General features: G+C 38.2%; 1 protein-coding gene across 1 annotated transcript; it reads right to left on the bottom strand.

Moving 5' to 3' along the window:
* Positions 1-5,758: 5,758 nt before the first annotated feature.
* uqcc1 (ubiquinol-cytochrome c reductase complex assembly factor 1) lies at positions 5,759-19,996 on the bottom strand. The gene is made up of 9 exons (XM_079459795.1): positions 19,738-19,996; positions 19,218-19,316; positions 18,325-18,432; positions 17,855-17,927; positions 17,408-17,465; positions 15,765-15,873; positions 10,161-10,238; positions 9,480-9,593; positions 5,759-6,941 (listed from the first exon to the last, which is right to left on the bottom strand). The coding sequence occupies exons 1-9, from the start codon at positions 19,810-19,812 to the stop codon at positions 6,807-6,809; spliced, it is 849 nt and encodes a 282-aa protein (XP_079315921.1). The 5' UTR covers positions 19,813-19,996; the 3' UTR covers positions 5,759-6,806.
* Positions 19,997-20,198: the final 202 nt, after the last annotated feature.

The following is a 20,198-nucleotide window of genomic DNA, read 5'->3' as shown; positions in this document are numbered from 1 at the left end:
GAATAAAACAACTCCCCGAATTGTTCGGGAAGACAAATGTCGCCCTTTTGTGCTGCTAAACAGCCTGCAGGCTACACAATAAACCACTGGCAGATTAACAGTGCCTCTTTGGTTGTTTTCAATGTCTTCAGGGATTCTTAAAGGTCCTATGTTTGGAACTGGTTGAAATTCACTGGTGCACGTAGGGTAACACTGGGATACTGGTGTTTAGAACAATGGTAGAGAAATCGTAAAGATAAACAGAAACCTCTAGTTCCCGTTTTGCGTATTTCCTGGAAATATGACGTATGGGATGAGACGTTTGGACGGAAGGGTCTTCGTTTACATCAGAGAGATGTGATCCGGGTACCACGCAATTGATGGTAGGCCATATTTAGTATTAACCTACTCATTCCAAAGAACATTTATTGGAGAAAAACACATTTTACATACCATTTTACAACTTTTAGGAGTAAACTTGCACATAAATAATCTTAAGCGAAGAGACCAACTGATGCAAAAGGTTGCGTCCTAACCGGCTACTGTTCTTTTCAAACACACTCATCATGCCGAAACGAAAACATCACACAGCAAATTACATCTGTTACATAAGTGGATCATCATCGGTATTAATGCTAAATTGCTCAACAGCATTATTTGTTTTCAGTCGTAAACTTAACTATCTGCTTCAACACGATTGTATCATTAATGCAGCCTATGAACTCCAAATCGCCTGATCATACAGTTAAACATGAATTATATCACATGTTCAGAACTGACAAAGCTGGTTTGTCCTGATGTGCACGTCTTTTTCACACGAAAAATAGCTTCAGCCATAGATCAATTTTCCCATTGAAACATCTCAAGAGTTTATATTACATTCCACAGCAATCTGTAGCAAAGTATTGTGTGATTAAACACAATATGATCCATTGTAGACGTATGCAGTGTGTTGTGGTTTTAATACTAGACATAATCTGCATACAACACTATAGCAACAACAGTATGAGATGCCCTGACAACCATCCAAAACACTATAACGTTGTGTAAAGAATGTAGAAGACAATATGTTTTTGTCTGATCATTTAAAAATCTATTAATTTTATGCGATAAAAAAGCATAGTGGGTAACAAATTAGGTCTGCTGAATTTTGATTGAATCCATCATGAACGATAATGATAGTGATTAAACATTGACACAAATGAAACTTGTCATTTTGATGTGAAATCCGTGATCATCCGTGAGGCTTTAAGCTATGGAGCAGAAAATACCCCACAGCTAGGGCAAGTACGCTCACTTGTCTCAGCAGGATCGCGGCATCATGATATTGAACTGAGAGAGCTACACCTGGCACATTATGTTTCCTCTGACAACTGAATTCAACTTTATTTAATTGTAGAATTACTGCAGCGCTAACAGTCAAAAGAGAAATACGGTTCTTTAATAGTGTCTTTTAAAATATATTTTTGGTAGGAACCTGACATTTCATTGCCTTAGAACCACTATAGTCCATAATGTTTGAGATTTAAGATAATAAAAACCGTGGAGCAAAATGTCATTACTATATCACACGTTATGCTTAAAATCCATAATATGATTCAATATAATCCTAAAACTTTATAGTAATGTTTTTCAAAGTCATAATCTTTGTGCATAGCGTGCTTCATGTTTTAAACATTGTTTAGGACTTTTTTTAGAAACTATTTAGCTAACAATAGGTTAAGTTGTTTTTCAAATTAATAGCAATTAGATTGAACCTTTTATTCATTTATGTATGTTTTAGTCATTACATAAAGACAACCTGTCATTAAGCATGACCTTTGTTACATTGTTGAACACTCATTACTGCGAGTAATTTGCTTTAAGACAGACTCAAAGTCCTTCATGACAGCGGGCTTCACAGGAAGAGACACTGAATCATGTCATCTCAGCAGATAACCTCCAGATAACCAAAGACAGGGGTCTTGCTCAACCAATAAGCAATAACATAAATACAGGCAGGCTATGAAAAGAGGGACAAAACTGGAACAGTTAAAACAAGTTTGTTGAACACAAAGGTGTAACGTGTCCACTGACGACAAACGGAGCCACGGGTGAAGTAGGTGAATGGTGAGTAAGTTTAATAAAAGGTGGAACCGCAGCAAACAAAAGCGTAATCCAACAAACATCCAATGGAACAAGAAAAAACAAATAGCAAAACATCCATGGAACCACGCAACAACATTTCATTACATTAATACTAGACAAAGAACATGTTTTTCTACTGTTCATTAATATTATATGTGTCTATAATATTACTGTGATTTTCATTGTTGAATTACAGAAAAACAACAATCAAATTCTTGTTTAATGTTATTATTTGAAAGCTCCTAGGTTCTGATTAACTGCAGTGTTACATATTTATGTGTCAAGCTATTCATTTTCATTCATAATTGTTTTGAAAATAAACACAACATTTGAAGACTGTTTCAACATCACTACTAAAAATAAAGGTGCTTTTCGATGCCATAGAAGAACCTTCTTTGTCTTAATGGTTCCAGAAATAACTTTTAACATCCGAATAACCTTTGTGGTGAAAAATGGTTCCTCAAATGGTAGTAAAGAGATTGTTCTTTTAAGCAGCTATATTTTATTGTCTCTTCACATTTGTATCTATTTTATAACAGCGGTGAAGTTTGCTTTGGGAACGGAAAAGAGGGTGGCATTTAACGGTTTTTGTAACAATTAAATCTTATTCTTCAATTCAAATCTGCGGCAGCCAATTAGATTGCAGTCAAATGTAGGCCACACGAAGAGTTAAGCACGTCCAGAGATCTATGAACTGTTTAAGAAGGGTGTAACTTAAGCATCAATCGACAGGTACTGACTTCTACAGGGGAAGCTTCATAAAAGCATAAATCCTCTCTTCCCACAGTCAAACAACACACCTACAGCAAATTACTCGTGATAAATCAGGAACGCATACATGCGGTATCTTGCTGTATTTGTTGCACCCCTAACCAGTATTTCTAGGAATTTTAACTGAAATGCAAGAGAGAGCTTGTAACGTGCATAATTCTGTGCTGAGGGCACTGACTTGTTAATGACCGTGATGGACATGTTCACGCAGGTGACTAAAAGGGACAGTTCACCCAAAAATAAAAATTCTTAATTTACTAACCTGTATAAATGTCTATGTTCTGATGAACACAAAGAAAGATATTTGGAAGAATCCTTGTAACCAAACGAGGCATTTTTCCTACTATGGTAGTCGAGCATTCTAAAACAGGACAATCCCAACCATTAGGTTGTAAATTATGCTTGGTTGTTTCAACCCATTGTTGGGCCAAATATAAACATTTTCCGGGTTATACAGTATAAACATTTTCACTTTTGACCCAAAGCTGAGATAAGCATTTTTGAGACGAGTAATTCTATGATTCTTTGCAAGAAAAAGGAGTTTAAACGGGTTCAAACAGGACACAAGAATCTTTTATTTACGAATTAGCGAACGCACTAATCCAAAGCGACAGATAAAAGTCCCAAAACGAGCTTGATGCTTCACCGGTGGACTTAATGAATGTGAAAGTTGTAAGCCGTGATCTTCAATGGTAAGTACAAGAAGTACATTTTCCCTGTAGCTCAATTGGCAAAGCTTTGCATTGCAATGTGAAGGTTATGGGTTTAAATACCTGGCAACAAACATACTGAAACTAATGCAATTTTGTCAAAAAATCTTGAAGGTATAGTGTAAATTGCTTCGGATGAAAGTGTGTGCCAAATGCCTAAATGTAAATGAAATAGTTGAACGTTGCATCACCTTATTAATATTCACGATTTACATTACATTCTTACATTAAACTTACATCTATTCATGTGGCAGACGATTTTATCCAATGCAACTTGCAGTGCAGTCAAGAAATAAATATTTCATCAGTGACCTTGTGCAAATACCCTGCTAATCCTATTTTAAGTCTATCATAAAAAATAAACACCATGATATATATATATATATATAAACTACTTTATAAAGAACATTAATGATACAAAGGAAGCACTGCTTTATGACCCACCAAGCAAGTCGGCCAATGTTGTAAAGTGTTCAGAAAAACAAACACCAAAGGGAGTGTCGCAAACAATTTTAAACCAATCCCTAAAAACAAGGGGTTTTGTGCAAGTAAGTTTAAATAGTAAAGTTGAATTGCGTAAGTCACTTAAACTTGAGGAAGTTATGAAACTTGAAGACTGACTTCCAAGAAGTGCAAGGGAATGCTAACACCGAGAACAATCTTGTTAAACGGCATATATCTTAACTTCGACGAGCTCCACAGATCACACAACAGTAGCTCGTTCATCCACACAGTCATCAGAAACCACCGAAAGCAATTCTGATGTAAGATCAAGCCCGACTTAATCACTATTTATCAAACACTAAAGCTGATCAAAGCACACGAGACTATGAGCAACAGAGAAATTCCAACCACATCATGTGAGCAGGAAGGAAAGAGTTCAGATAAGATGAATAACATCCTCATGTACGTAATGACCCTCTGCTGACTCATCCGCTTTACGACTGCATACAAAAAGTCCCATTCCATTAAAAAAGACGGACTTGAGTCAGTATGGGATCAGCCTTTGAAATAAACAGAGTTAGAAGACGACTTGCAAATAAGCTTAAACTGATCCACAGTGGAGTGTTAAAACAAACATTGACAAACTATTCTATATTAAAGGTTCAATACGTCCGTAAATAATGAATCGACACAGCTTTAGGGATCGGATGGTTGGAGCGATAGATGGAACGAAAGGTTGAGCGATAGATAGGATGACAGAAAGAGATGATGATATGTAGCTTGAAAGTTCAAAAGTTTAGAGTCACTTACATTCTTATCTATCTATCTATCTATCTATCTATCTATCTATCTATCTATCTATCTATCTATCTATCTATCTATCTATCTATCTATCTATCTATCTATCTATCTATCTATCTATCTATCTATCTATCTATCTATCTATCTCATTTAGAATAATGAACACATAAAAACTATGAAATGTTAAATTGGGTACATTGCGGCCCAAACTATGTTACATTTTAGTGTCTGCAAACTAGTCACCCTTGCCATTTTGTCATCCTAATATATGGAACTAAATGAGTTTCCGTCTATTCTGAGTTCTTAATATCTGTTTGTCTTTCATTTCAAAAACTTTTTTCAAAATGGAAGAAAATATGCTGGTAGGATTATATACTACAAAAACAACCTTTCAGATCAAAAGATTTGCAACACCACGATAGACGTTTAAGTAAAATGACCCTAAACGTTTGAAATGTACATGTACTGTAGACACATTTTGTCTCAGGTTGGGGATTTGGAAAACCCCCAAGTCTGTCAAGTCAACATACTGTAAGAAGCACATGACACTGAATGACACGTTTACCTGTCAACACTCCTGAAGATGTGTAAACAGTGATCAGGACAAAGACGGTGTCACTACTGGCTGATCGAGCTCTGTTGAAGAGACTATATGACATTTTAAAAAGACATACGAGGGCACTAAGAGGATTTTAACATATAATAAAGATTGAGTGAATACTAAAACTAGATGCAGTGTCTCACACATATGGTTTTAGCAACCTGACAGGTTACTGTGACTTTGGAAGTTACAAACAACTTAAACAATAAAATTCAAAAGTATACAATTTGCATTCATAATTAGGATAATATATTTTAAAATAAATTTTAGCGCCCCCTGTTGTGTCCAAAAGAATGTGACAGAATTGACTACAACGGGCGCTTTTAAGTTGCAGTTTTTTTAAACATGTTTAGTTATTTAAATATTTATTGACTGCATTTGTGCCTTACTGAAGATTACCACTTCGAGTACATCTGGTTCCTTGTAAAATTGTGTACGGGCATAAACTTTCAATAGACGTCTTTGGGGCAATGCATTTCAGCTGGGTCAAAACAGAAATATGAAACTTGTATTATGTACTGCTTACAATAATTCAACAATTATTAAAAACAAATAAATATCTAAAACATCCTGTTAACGGCATGAGCCTTGTTACATAGTATTTGTGTCTCTCATGTTCAATTTGCTTTGGAATAAGTGTCGGCTAAATAAAGAAATGAAAATATGATTTAACATTTTATCACAATATGTGATAGGAGGCTAATCTTTCATACCCATAGACTTAGTAGGTAAAAATAGCATTTTAAATACTAAGAACAGAAGTATATGCTTTATATTCTGCAGACAGTTTTTTTTCCACTCTGAGCACAAATGCATTTCATCTTGCGTTGCTCCAAAAGCAACGGTTGCGATGAAACACACAAAGAGAGCGTTTTCTGTGAGGTAAGAAAAGGTAATTCCTCCAAAGCGCTTTTATTGGTTGACAACCTTGACGAAAACACATTCACACACACTCGAAACCTTTTTCTCGAACACACTGAGAGTAAAATAAAAAACAACCGTCTGCACCAAAACCTTGAGAAGTACTCTACAGTGAAAGGGTCAGCGAGTCCTGTGAAAAATATAAACATTGTAGCAGTAAGGGAAAGATATAAATACAAGAATATTTCAGAGATTTAGAAAAGGAGTCCTTAATACTCTCAATGCACATGTCAAAAAATGTACGTGTGTGTGTTTGTGTGTGCACGTTTGTATGTTTCCCCAACACTGTAATGCTGTGGGAAGTTAACTAACTCGTGGGGAAAAACTGGAAAGGTAAGAGAGACACACATTGAGGGAAAGGGGGTGTCGCTAAACAGGTGCGTGCCACTTCCTGATTGGCAGACGGTGTCCCGATGGGCACCTGTTGTATTCTAGTTTCTTTGAGATGACTTTCAGAGGCCAGTATCGTTGTAAGTTGGGGTGGCAACTTTAAGGATGCTCTGTGCATTTTCCTCCACCAGGGGGCGCCATTTAACTTCTCCTGTTAAAAGAAGGTCCTCGCCATCCAGGGCATCAATGAACTGCATCTGCGGAGACAAGAACACTTGATTTGTGATCGAGACAATTGTGTCGATAAACAACAGGTTCCTATTTTGATGACTTACCCGACACAACAGTCATGAACTAAATGATCTCAGGCTGTTTTTGTAAAATGTACGATAACTTCAGTTTGGCCCAAATTGTATGTGCCTATGCGCTTATTTCTTTATATAACGTCTTTGTTATTTTAGAATGTATAAGTTGTTCACTAATTTATATTAATTTTAGTGAAGTGTTAGCCCATGTCAACCCTTAAATGCATGACAGGCACAAAGACAAAGGTAGTCTGACTTCATTTTACAGCATTTTCTATTTTACAACAGTGCTAAAAAAACACAACCTCTACAAATTCAACTCTAGTGTTTAAAACAAGCAAACTAATAAAAATGAAGATACAGTCCACGAAAAGAGTCTTGAGAACTAAATACAGACTGATGAAAAGTCTGTGTCAATATTAAACATGAGTTGATATACGATTGTAAAACAGATGTTTGGCTGCGTTCAGAACTTTCAGAGCGTTTGTACTACCACTCGCTCCTACATTGTATACTAGTGTAGTATTCAGTACGTAACTTGAGGATAGTATGCACGTTTTCTTTAAATGTTTGTTTTCTGAATTTGCTAACCCAAGATGCTGTATCCCACCACAGGGTTTCTCAATCAGGGGTGGGGGCCCACTATGGGGTCTCAACAAACTTTCAGGAGGGCCTCAAGATGACTTAAAATGAGACAAAGTAACTTGTAAAATAAGCTAAAACAACTAAAATACAAGATTTTTAAAAATTGTTTGGTTACCTTACTAGTTATACTAAGTCCTAGAATATTTCACTGAGTAGACGTAAGTTTGGTGGCCTTTAATTTGTTTTACATTTATGGCAAAAACGGTGAGATCCATTGGTCCAAACTATCACTAGAAATAAAATCCACCATGACTTATCTAACCCGACCCAACATATTTGCTTAGACTACTGAGAGTTGACATCATTTTAAAATATTAAACTGGATTAAGATCAACAGCCTGTCCTACTCGGTTACAAAAATGTATAATGTAACGAGTATAAACTATCAAAAACTACTATAAAAAGGCAGTTTACAACTTCATGCCATGGTATAGTTTTTCTCATGATGACATCCCCACTACACCACCTCTTACATCAAGTGTATTTTGCGTCACTCGTTTCATTACATAAATTATTTGTTCATATAGTCAAATAGCTAAGCATGTTTCGGCTCTTATTTGACACTTGTTGCCATGTCCACATGACACCCTGCCATGTCCACATCCCAACTCGTAAAAAACGTTAACTCAAACACACAAGAGATGATGTCAGAGCTAGCGTGTGTTTGTCAGAAGTGATTAGCGTTGAATAACGATGCAGTAAAGAAACGCATACACACACACACACACACACACACACGGCAGCGTGTGACTTCATAGTGGAGGCCATTGTAGCCATGGCGACGGGCCCACTCTGCACTCTGTCATCGGTCGCTGCCATGCTTGGTGATCTGCACCTGCGACTGTTTTCTTTTCTTTTCAGCCTCTCTCACTCCACTTCTTCTGTTCCTCCCTCCATCCGGGGCCGAGCGGGCCCCTGATGCTCGGGGTCGACGGATGACGCTTATTTGTTGATCTTTTTTTTGCAGGATGCCTGCAAGGCACCGACGTCATCGCATGTAACACACCTCGCGCAAACACTCCTCTTCGTAAAAAACTCCTGCCAGCACCTGTAATGAGCTCATGCTCGGAGCGGTGATGGAGAATGGACGTTGTGCATTTTGGGTCTGGGAAAAAGACATCGTGGATCTTGGTGCCCGATAGAAAAACACGTCACGTAAAAATGAAAAAGGCTTTATTTAACTGGGTTACCCAGGTGAAAGTTCTTAAAATCAAAACTTTCTTTTTGAGCGAAATGCAAACTCTGGATGAAGCAAGGATCTAATTCATCTTAAAACATCTGCCTGTACGATGTAAGCAACCCTAGGTATGAGCAATAGTAACATTTACCATTGTACACACTTCTGAAAGAAGGTCTAGAATCATAAAATCTAGAAATCCACATTGTTTCTGTCCAGGAAGACGAGAGACACTTATGCGATCATAAAAACACAAGAACTCGATGTTACTGCAGCTCAAAGTATTGACACAAAGTGGCGTGACACTGGTGGATCAACAGTTCCTGTTTGTGTTTACGCTTGTGTTGTCACGCCAGCCTGGCCACAGGGCAAGGTGTGTACTGACAGAAACAGTCAGAGATTCACAGAATTGACCAAGCTTCTTTCTTAAATGTTACGTAGCACAACCAGGAATCTTTACAAACGTTGCGGATTACGAGAAAGATCTGCCATTGTTTGTAGCTGTAAGTTTTGACTATAAAAAGAAAATCACATACCAAGTGTCAAAATAATCATCATGTTAAACTTTTAAAATCACATTCCTGCAGCTTAGGAGGACGGTGTTCTGTACATACCCATGTTTGCACAGGAGAGAGCAGCTCAATATGCACACAATATATCGCACTAACCTGTTTGCGGACATATTCGACCATCAGTTCAAGCTGTCTGGGGTCTTCACACTCTCTGTTGAACAGGTTCCTCCAGAGCGCTGCGGCCAGCACGCAATCGTCCGACAGAATCCCCTGAAAAGAGACAAACGTCAACCACAAACTCAGACGCTTCTTTAACTTTCGGTCAATCCAGGGATACTGAAAAACTGATATGGATGAAAATGAAAAAAAAAATGGTCAAATTCATCTGTTTTCACGGTAGTTGCAATAATTTTTTCTTCCGTATTTTGACGTATTTCTGAGTTAAATGTAATTTTGAATGAGAATATAGCATTCGTGGCTCTGGTCTTTCTCTGCGATTTGACTGGATGTATAAAAACAGCCGATGCATTTTGAAAAGGAACTGGCAGCAGACTGAAAGTTGAAGGGGAGGAGTTAACAGATGCTCCGCCCAAGCCGTGTAACATACGTCATCTACGATTGGAAAGTCATGATGGACGTGCATTTTCAGATTTTAACCAAGGATTATGAGGACACACGATTTTAAAAGGAGAATGACCCACGTTGATAAACTATTTACAATAAACTCTGCTTCCAAATATCTTTCTCTGTGTTCATCGGAACTCATCGGTGTTCAGAACTCGAGGGCGAGTAAACGATGACCGCATTTTTGGGTGAACTGTCCCTTTAACCACTTACCTCATCATAACCAAAAATAGCAGCGTAGAACATCTCGGTCATCGCCTTCATGCTTTCTTTTCTATGAACGGCATCAATCTGAAAACAAATAAATAATGTATTCAGCCCAAGTTTTTAACTAGTGAGAAGATTCATCCAAAGTCTTAATAATGAGAAAATATTTAGCCATCTTGGTCTCATCAGAATTGGTACAAAATGCTGTTTGGTTGCATAGCTTAAATAGCCGCTGCCAGTAAATATCCAACATGTGGGAAAAACGCAACAATCTAATCCCAGAAAACAAAAGCAGGGATGGATCTCAAGCGAAAGCCCAGCCAGGTGCTCCGATCCGCATGAATCTAAACACGCACACGCATATCGGCCGCAGACACCAGCCCTTAGGAGATTTGGGTGGGGAGATTTTCAAAACAAAAGTGTTTATTCTTAAGTCTTGTATGTCGGCATTTCTGCATGCTCGGACGGGTCACCGTGTGTGTGTCCGTGAACGCATGGGGCAGAAAAGCACCTGTGCATAATTACACAAACCTGCACATAATCAATCTCATCTGGCTGGGTTTTAACTTCTCTGCTCTACGCTCATCTTTTCTGCACGCTCTTTCCCCTTTATGCCTCCCGCTCTTATGTATTTGAATGCAGTATTGAGCATAATTTGACAGTTTTACGCGAATCGCTAGCTAATAACAATACATCTGATATAAAAACAATAAAATGGTTGCACTAACACAAGGACAGGTTAAGAACGCATGGGGCGGTTTGCATTGACCCAACATTAACATTCTTGCGTGTTTTCCTCCCTTCGTCAGCCCTGATCTCTCTCGTTCATCCATCTTCGTCTCTTCATCCCCCCTCCAGTGTCGTGACGCAGGTCGGTTAAACCAGACGTGGATATTTAATCCCCAGCAATAATCAGGCCAAGGGAACAACACTTGCTGGAGAGGCAAAATATCTGCCCTTCACAGGCAAATTAGTGTCGTATCTCACTTTACCGTCATTACTTAGGGTCATAAAAACTCTCTGAATAACACACACTCGAGAGAAGTTCAAGGGGGGCACAGTTTTAGTACAAGTATTTTAGCACAATTAGGCCAAGTAACTTAACCATACGGAGGATCGAGTGAGCGGTGGGGGGTTCCATTTCCAGCGCAACTGGATCTCGATCCTACATGGCGGGGCTGTTTGCGGACCTGTCAGCCCTGCTGATTACGGTCCAATTTCGCACGTTTTTTCGCAGCTTAAAAAATAAAGTTTTTAGTGGCGAGCGCAAGAGGAAATGCCTCCTCACTTCTGACCTGTGAAAGCAGACTTCCACAAAAGGTCAACGCGTGTGTGTCTACATAGAACCTATGGGCTCGGTTACGAGTTATTTATACGGGTCCCGAGTTATTTCACTGTCACGTTATTATGGTGCTGTGACGGAATACATTTATGTAATATTGTTGCAAAACAAGTTTTTGACATCAACTTTTAAAAGAAGAACTAAACATTCTCCGCAAAAACCAAAATGACGGAGCAAAACATCTTGCTGCTATATAGTCCGATTATTGAAAATTTAACTCAAAGGGTTAGTTCGCCCGAAAATGTTTATTATCATCATTTATTCACCTTCTTGTCATTTCAAACCTGTATGACTTTCTTTCTTCTGCAGAACACAAAAGAAGATATTTTGAGGAATGTTGGTAACCGAACAGTGCCGCTACTCATTGACTTGCCTTCACTTAAAGTGATTATAAAAGCAATAGACATGCTGTTTAAAATGTATTTGAACACATAATGTGATGAACTACACCTGTGGTTACTCTGCTAGGACACCTGTGTGTGAACTTGAAGGGAAATGACTTCATTCTGCCGCTAAATATGACCTGCTAGGTACAAGTCTTGTGTGGTTTGAAGTGGATGGGTACTAATGTTGTTCGGTTTCCAACTTTCTTCAAAATATCTTATTTTGTGTTCTGCAGAAGAAAGAAAGCCATACAGGTTTGAAATGACAAGAGGGTGAGTAAACAATGGCAGCGCTTCCATTCTTGGTTGAACTATCACTTTAAGTGAAGGTGAAGTGTGTCATTTCTCAGACACTAGTGTCACAAATTGCAAAACGATTACAGTTTTTACTCCTCCGTTCAACACTCTATATTCGGGGTTAAGTAACTTGGTCCGCCCTTAGAGGGAATGGGATAGAAACTTTACTACTAAAATCAGGAAAAATATACCATTATTTATTTCTAATGGCTATTTCGTATGTTCTGCGAACGAAATCTGTACAGGTGCAATGAAATCCGTACAGCTTTTTCCAGAACGCCCTTCAATTTATTTCCCAGCCATTTTTGCAAGACTTGTACCTAGCAGGTCATATTTAGCGGCCGAATGAAGTCATTTCCCTTCAAGTTCACACACAGGTGTCCTAGCAGAGTAACCACAGGTGTAGTTCATCACATTATGTGTTCAAATACATTTTAAACAGCATGTCTATTGCTTTTATAATTGAAAACACACCATCTTTTTGTGACTTTTTTTCAGGAAAAATGTCTCTCTTCTAAACTTATGATACCTGGTTTAAACCAAATTTATTGAATCAAATGCAACAACATTCAAGACTAACGAAACTTTTTGCGGATGACCCGGGTTTTGTTGCCAACCTCCTCTGCAGGAGACCAATAGAAAGAGAAGGAAACAGAAAACTGACAGACTGAGATGGAAAATTAAGTCACTTTACTACGGTGCCACTCGATGGCCCATGCCAGGACTGAGGGGTCAAATGTCTCGGTCCCAAACGCACCAGCAGCCAAAACGCCCGCACCGCACCCTTACTCCACTCAAATCTGATTCGAAATCACATCTCACCAACGCACGCCTCCGCAGAAACCGGGCGACCGCGCGCACGTGACGGAAGCGGGTTTTTGGGCGGCGTGACAGGTTGAAAATCAACCATCCTTTCCATTTCACGCACGTTTAATTTCATTAAATATGTGAATACGTTTTGAATAGGAAAGTTTGACAGTCGATGCCTGGGCATGTTTAATGAGGCCTTCGCAATATGTAAATATATAGAAATTCATACAGAAATTGTACTGTGTGTGACATTTTGGAGAGAGCACTAAATTCAGACATGAAACTTTTCTAAAGCATTGAAGAATCATAGGTAAAATATTAGGTGAAAAACTACATTTTCCAATCCACTTCATATAATTATGATATTAATGAAAATGTACGTTTTATGTGAGAATAAATACGTTTTTTAAATAAACAGAGATTTTCTCAAGCTATTTAAGCTTTTAAGAATTATATTTTTCTATTTTAAGGCTCTATTGCATGATATACATTTTGTGAGTTATCTGTAATTGAATTGGTACCTTTTTTCATTGCATCTCACATTGCATCACATAATGTACAAAAGAACAGATACAATCTATATGGAATGGATACGCTGAGATGCAACAAATAAGAAATAAACAGCCTGCATAAGGTGATTTTTGACAGAAAATGAATTGCACACCCCTGGCCTGTACAACAGGAGACAACTTTAATATGCTCTGGCCTTTATTATTAATGTAGCGACTGCAATTCCAATGTTAAATTGATAATAAGCTCATAAAATCTTAGTGCCCAAACAAGCACCTGAAAAACGAGAGGATTATAATAAAAGCCTTCACGAGAATATAGTGATTTTTGATTTATGAGCTCTGCGAGAGGGGAAAAGTGACATTATGGAAAAAGTCGTGGCACAACGTGGCACAAGGCGCTGATTTCATTAAACACACATACACAAACTCAGCTCTCTGACTTCAAGCCGAGTGAACAGTTTTTTCATCTACGTTTCAAGACGATACAGTAATATATCAAACACCCAGATTAAATGAACGACTGAAAAATGACATTTTCAATGTTAAAAGAAAGAAACTAAAAGCACAGCGAGACAACTTGTGTGACGAGACTTGACGCTGTTATTGCAAACTCGTCAAATCTGAGGATTTCCTATTGGAGTCTCACTAAACAAAGCTGTCTCTATCCTCAAGTCCGGAATAAAACAAACCCAAGAGCAGTTCTCGGATAAGAAAACTGCTCTTCGACTCAACTGCTAATATTCTATCCGACGGTCGAACGAAATCTGTCAATGGCTGGCTAGCGTCCAGCTCTCTCAAGCGCTGGCAAAAGCCCGAAGTGACTGATTAGCCGTCACTGGTTTGATCTGGTTCGTGTTAACTAGTTCACGGGGTTATGCAATACATGAACCAGGCCGCTTTATTGGGATAGGGCGCTATATGTTAATACTGCACGCGCGTACCCTTGGCCTGAGTTATGCTTGCCCTTCAAAGCAATACTAATTCGGTTCTATTATTAAGATTGAGATGGAGGCTAGAGGAGACGCAGGGATGTCAACAAACAGAAGTGTGGGGAAAGTGAGAGAGATTTCTGTTTTCACAGCTGGGCTGAAGATTGTTCCCACCCTTTCTGACAGCGGTTCCCCCAAGGCGCCTTGTGTTGGCTTTCAGTCAGACACACACACATACACACACGAGCGCGGCAGAAGCATGTCGTTTTAACTGACCTTGTGCAGATTTAAACACCTTTTGCTACTTCGCTGGACAGCGCTCGGCTCCAAATGCCTCCACAGTCTGTAGAGCGTAGTCTTTACATCCGACCGACTATGTGTGTGTGTGTGGGAGAGACAGTATTTCACTCTATACCCTTTATTATTTCCCCATTTTTTGACATATCCAAACAATATCATCCAGAACGTTTCGTATGCTAACGGCCTCACTAAACATCTGGCGGAGCACATATCTGTCGCAGGGTGTTCCTAGAAAAATAAAGTACCAAGTACTTGATTCACAACACTTGTGGATTGGTGGTCGGCTGATGCAGATATCTGGCCAGGGCCAAAAAAGGCAATATGAAATCAAGGTAAGAAAATAAATTTGAGTGGTTGTATAAAGGTCACGCAGGTGTAGTTCATCACATTTGCTATGAACATGTTCCTCTTACCGTTTGACAAATCAGAGTGTCCAAATACTCTTTTTTTTGCAATGTTTTGCTTAATAGGTGTGCATAGAAAAGCTAAATCTGTATTAAAAACAGAAAATATTTATGCTTTGACAAAGCTATTGCTAACGTTTGGATAATGTGTTACAGATATGACTTTTTTTGTCAAAACTGGCATATTGTGACACCCCTAATCTGAAAATATGGTTTATGGATTAAACAGGATGATTTGTAAATGTTGATAACCTCAAAAGGGCCAAACATTGTTTGAATTAGGGCTGTCAAACATTTAATCGCATCCGGAATAAAAGTTTGTGTTTGCATAATATATGTCTGTGCATAATCATTTTTTTGTTATAAAAACCTAACCGTCCATGCATATATTTAAGGAAAAATATCTAAATTAATAAACATTTAAATGATTGGTCAATATAAAAACTTACATGTAAATATTTCCTAAATATACAAAACGAAAATTAATATGCAAAGTACAGACACAATTAATCATTTGACAGTCCTAGTTTGAATAATCCACCTGGCAGCAACCTACCTGTCATATTTGCGGACAGACGGTTTTAATGTAAAAAGCACATGGAAACATCTTTAAAAAGAAGTTGACTCACTCACCCCCATGATTTTGCTCCTCTGCTCCACATCCTCCCACATGGAGTGGACGATGTAACGGCACATGTACTTCCCTGCCCTGCCTTCCTGTCGCATCCGGACCAAACACATCCTACAGGAGCAGAGCAGAGTGCTGACTCAAGACAGCCAAGAGCAGCCAGGCACCATAAAAGCAGTTTCAGAAAGAAGTGCTTGTGTTACGCTAAACTCTGACAAGACCTGCGTGACCAGGAAACTTCAGAGATCCGTGCCATTGTAATATCAAACAGCTGACACGTTTACATGAAGGAATTTTCATCATGTGTGTATTCGGTTGAATACATGTTGAGTTGTGTGGACAGCCCTCAGTCGCAGTTGTGTCGAATACTACAGAAAATAACTTCTTACTACGGTTTGTAATTATAAACTAAAATTGTTCAGTTATGACCAAAAGGAAAAAGCATTTAAATTAAATATATGCATCTACTACATTTATTTGAAAAAAGTACATCCATTACACTAAAACTCTACATGTTACCATGAGGCTGGTGTGATCAACCGACCCAGAACCAATTATTCATGTCACGGCCACCTTAAAACGTCAGGTTACGTCCGCCTGCTATCCCCACAAGGATACCAAGAAAGTGATGTATTAGCCGTTAAGCACTGTTTACATGAAACACACTTGCTCCGCAGGATTTACATTGGTAACAGAGAACTACATCCGCCTAGAAAAGTGATTTCAAAAAGCAGATGAAACAACAAACACAACGTAATTCATTTTAAATACCTTGAGCTTGACATTTCTGCTTTTAAACCTTTCAGAACACTTGCTCTATACTCTGATACAGTTCAAGTGTTTCCAAATCTTGTCAGTTGTAATCGACAGCACGGCAAGCTACAGATTATGGTGAATTGAATCGGCTCTGTTCGATGCGTTGATGAGATTTCAATGACCCCTCCCCATTTTTGTTTACCTTAATTTGATGAGATGAAGTACAGAATGATGTCACAACAATGATTAAACGGTTTTGGTAGAAGTGAGAGACTATATGTTTTGAATGCTTCTAAATGTGAATGTTGCTCATACTATTCATATATTCATACTTAAAGCCAAAAAAACTTTCATGATTTCATAAGGAGGACTTCTATTACGTGTGCATGCATGCGTGAACTATTGGTGAGCCTGAAAGAATCCAGATTGAGATTTCCCAGTCACTTTACAAAGTACACAGTTAGTCACCGTGCACACGCTCGGCTGCACGAGCAAACACAAAGTGCCTTTAACCAAAAGTGTACAGAGCGTTAGTGCCCAAACCGCTCCCATTAATCATCCGTCTCTCTCTCTGATGACATCACATCTTTTCATAAACTTGGCCGACCCTGGTCATATGTGTATTAGCATACATTACATAAGCAATACCATCAGCAAAGATGGCGACAATCGCTCAAAATGCCTATTTCTATTTGTAATGTTGTTCAGAATGAATGAGTCTGTCTAGTGGAAAGCCAGTTCAAATTCATCCATCAGATTATTTTCAATCAATTCAATGCATTAAAAGCATCAGGGAATCGGACTGACAGAGCCTGGCAGCAGTGGAACATCTTGAAAACACTGGCATAGAACAACGTCGCCGCTCAAAATGAAACTTTGCCCAAAAACTCACCAAACATGGAGCTGTGCCACCAGGAACCAGGAGTTGAGCGTGTCGGGCAGAGAGCACTCTGGGAAAAATAGAGCGAGGGAGGGAGAGCAGAAGACATTAAAAGGAGAAAACGCGACATGTAGCCAAACCAATCCAAACTTGGGCTCTGATTCCAAAACCGCTGTTGGGTTTACACCTGTTTTTTCCTCTGCTAAAGAAAACAATATAACATAGCTGTAAATTGCCGAATAAATATTTCAGGTGGTGCTGAAAAGGTCCCTTTACGCTCATTTCAGCTGAAGTGGGGTACATTTAGGAGTTTTACCAAAATGTGAATTGAGCATGACATAAGAATTTCAACCTGTAATATAGAGTATCTTGTATCTATAGAGTATATAAAGTGAAAGATATGGACTTTTGTTGTCCTTTCTATGGCTACGTTCAAAAACCTAAAAATTAAATACTTACTTTCAAAAAAATCGTCGTAGTTGATTCTCTCTACGCAGCATGTGTACATGCGCAGGGCAGCTATCTTTATTTTCTGCAAAAAAAAAAGATTATTGACATGTGATCAAAAACCAATGATTCCAGTGTGTATATACACTGCCCTTCCAAAAAAAGTCACACACTCTCATATTTAGTTGGACCGCCTTTAACTTTGATTACGGCAAGCATTCGGCGCGGCATCGTTTATGAGCTTCTGCAATGTCACAACATTATTGCCATTTGTGTATATTTATCTATTTGACATGAAATATGACCCAGACATGTTCCTGACAGGTTGTCATAAACGTTTGAATGTATAATCTACAGTGATTAAATGTGGAGGACCAATAATGAAAAATGGAACATTTAAACCAATACTGTGGTTTCTATAGAAAAGACAACCAAATGAACTCGTCACAACATTTAAGCAGCAGATATTGAATAGCTCTTACCCATTTGTTGTATTTTAGCGGCCCAGTGAAGCCCACCGCCTCAATCAATCTAGTAAAAGCCCCCACCTCTTCCTCTGTGGCCTGTGGGGTCTCTTTGACAGCACACAGCTGGAAGCAGAATATAGAAACACAACAACATTATTGAGCTATACTAAACATACACGCACAGGCATCTAGAGCAAAGATAACACATCATAGACATTCAGACACATAATGTCTAATGCACACTAATACAGATATGTAACAGCTAAGAGTTTGTTAAGTATATCACATTAAGATGACACTGTTTGTCATATAGGTCACAGCTGTACTATACATTGAAACGCAGAATTAAGATCAAAAGACAATAACTATGTTAAAACAATAATTTACAGTCAAATGTATAAACAACTGTGTGTCAATAAAATGCTTTTTTAACCTGGCTAAATGTGTGCATGTGACTGTTAGGATTATGTTAGTTATGTGTGCAAAGTATGCGAGACCATTAAGAGACAACATATATGAAATACATTCAGTATTGGAATAATTTGCTAATTTAAAATAACCACGTCACAGTATGGCAGTTTCTAAGTGCAAGCACAGACTGGTTTTTGAGCAATAAATGTGTACATAATTTTGTCCATTAGAAAACATTCAGGATCATTTCACAATTGAAATTTTACTTACAACATTACCAAGCCATTAGTATACACCATAACAGCTGACAAAATCCTAAATAGAAACCCATAGGCTGGTCATATCTTATACAAATTCTTTATACAAATCTTAACCTCTTCTGATGTGTATTCACATAATACATTAACTGCAACTAATACATGATTATTAAAAATCAGAATATAGTTCTTAATAACTAGATTGTCTAGGGTAAGACGGGTCTGTGAAGGTGCACGAACCTTGCTTGTGCTGTGAAGAGCTCGGCATTGACTCAAGACACCCGCTGTGATCCGGCAAGCCACCAAAGCCCTGACCTGATACACATGTTGCTCAATGCCCTATGAACCAAAAACAGAACAGGACAAGTACATTGCTATTTAGTTCACAACAAAGTTAAATTAAAGGTTCACTTACAAAATTATTTATGTATATATTTATGTACATTTTTACCAAGTAAACTGGATGCTTAGGTTTGTCCTTGACTTAGACATCAAAGCAAACATAACACTAAGGTGTTGGCAAAATCATAAATCAAATATTTATATAGTATACTGTATACGACCACCATACTTCTGTGCTATGGAGAGAGGGAAGGGGAGCAGAAGGATCATGCATACTGTCATTATGCATATACAAATACAACAATAAGATGTCTATAGGCGTAAATGCGCGTAAATGCAATCTTTGAGAGAAGTTTCAACTTTCAAGAATTATAAATAAAATGTTAGTGTTGTCATTAGTAGTGTGAGCATAAGTTACCTTTACGTAGACAGCGCTCGATGCTGAAGCGTTTAATAAATGTCTGACGGCCGACTGCAGGGGTCGCCGATACATGATTCCGCTAAAAGTCACAATAGTTGAATATTGTAACAGTAAAGCGTGAATCTGTAATTGTAACTCCTCTGACACGTTGTGTAACACTTTGTTTTCGTCCCACCCCCTCTCCAGCAATGTCAAAAGAATTTGTCCCGCCCTAAAAATCGTCCGTGTGGAAAACAGATCTGTGGCATAGTTCCGATGCTACGGGATCTTATGGCAGGATCCATAGGAACTTTAAATACTTTGATAATGTTTTGTTTAACTTATAATGATAAGTAATACATACCATTAAAAAAACAATTATTCCCTAGTTTTTAAAGACTGGAAACAAAATGTTGGCATTTCTTATTCTAAACAGTAATTTTTTACTGGGTTAAAGCACCCAAAAATGAGAAGATATT

The sequence above is a fragment of the Barbatula barbatula genome, assembly GCF_947034865.1.
Source record: "Barbatula barbatula genome assembly, chromosome: 7".
Classification (NCBI taxonomy): Eukaryota; Metazoa; Chordata; class Actinopteri; order Cypriniformes; family Nemacheilidae; genus Barbatula; species Barbatula barbatula.
This window is presented reverse-complemented; position numbering and strand designations above follow the sequence as displayed.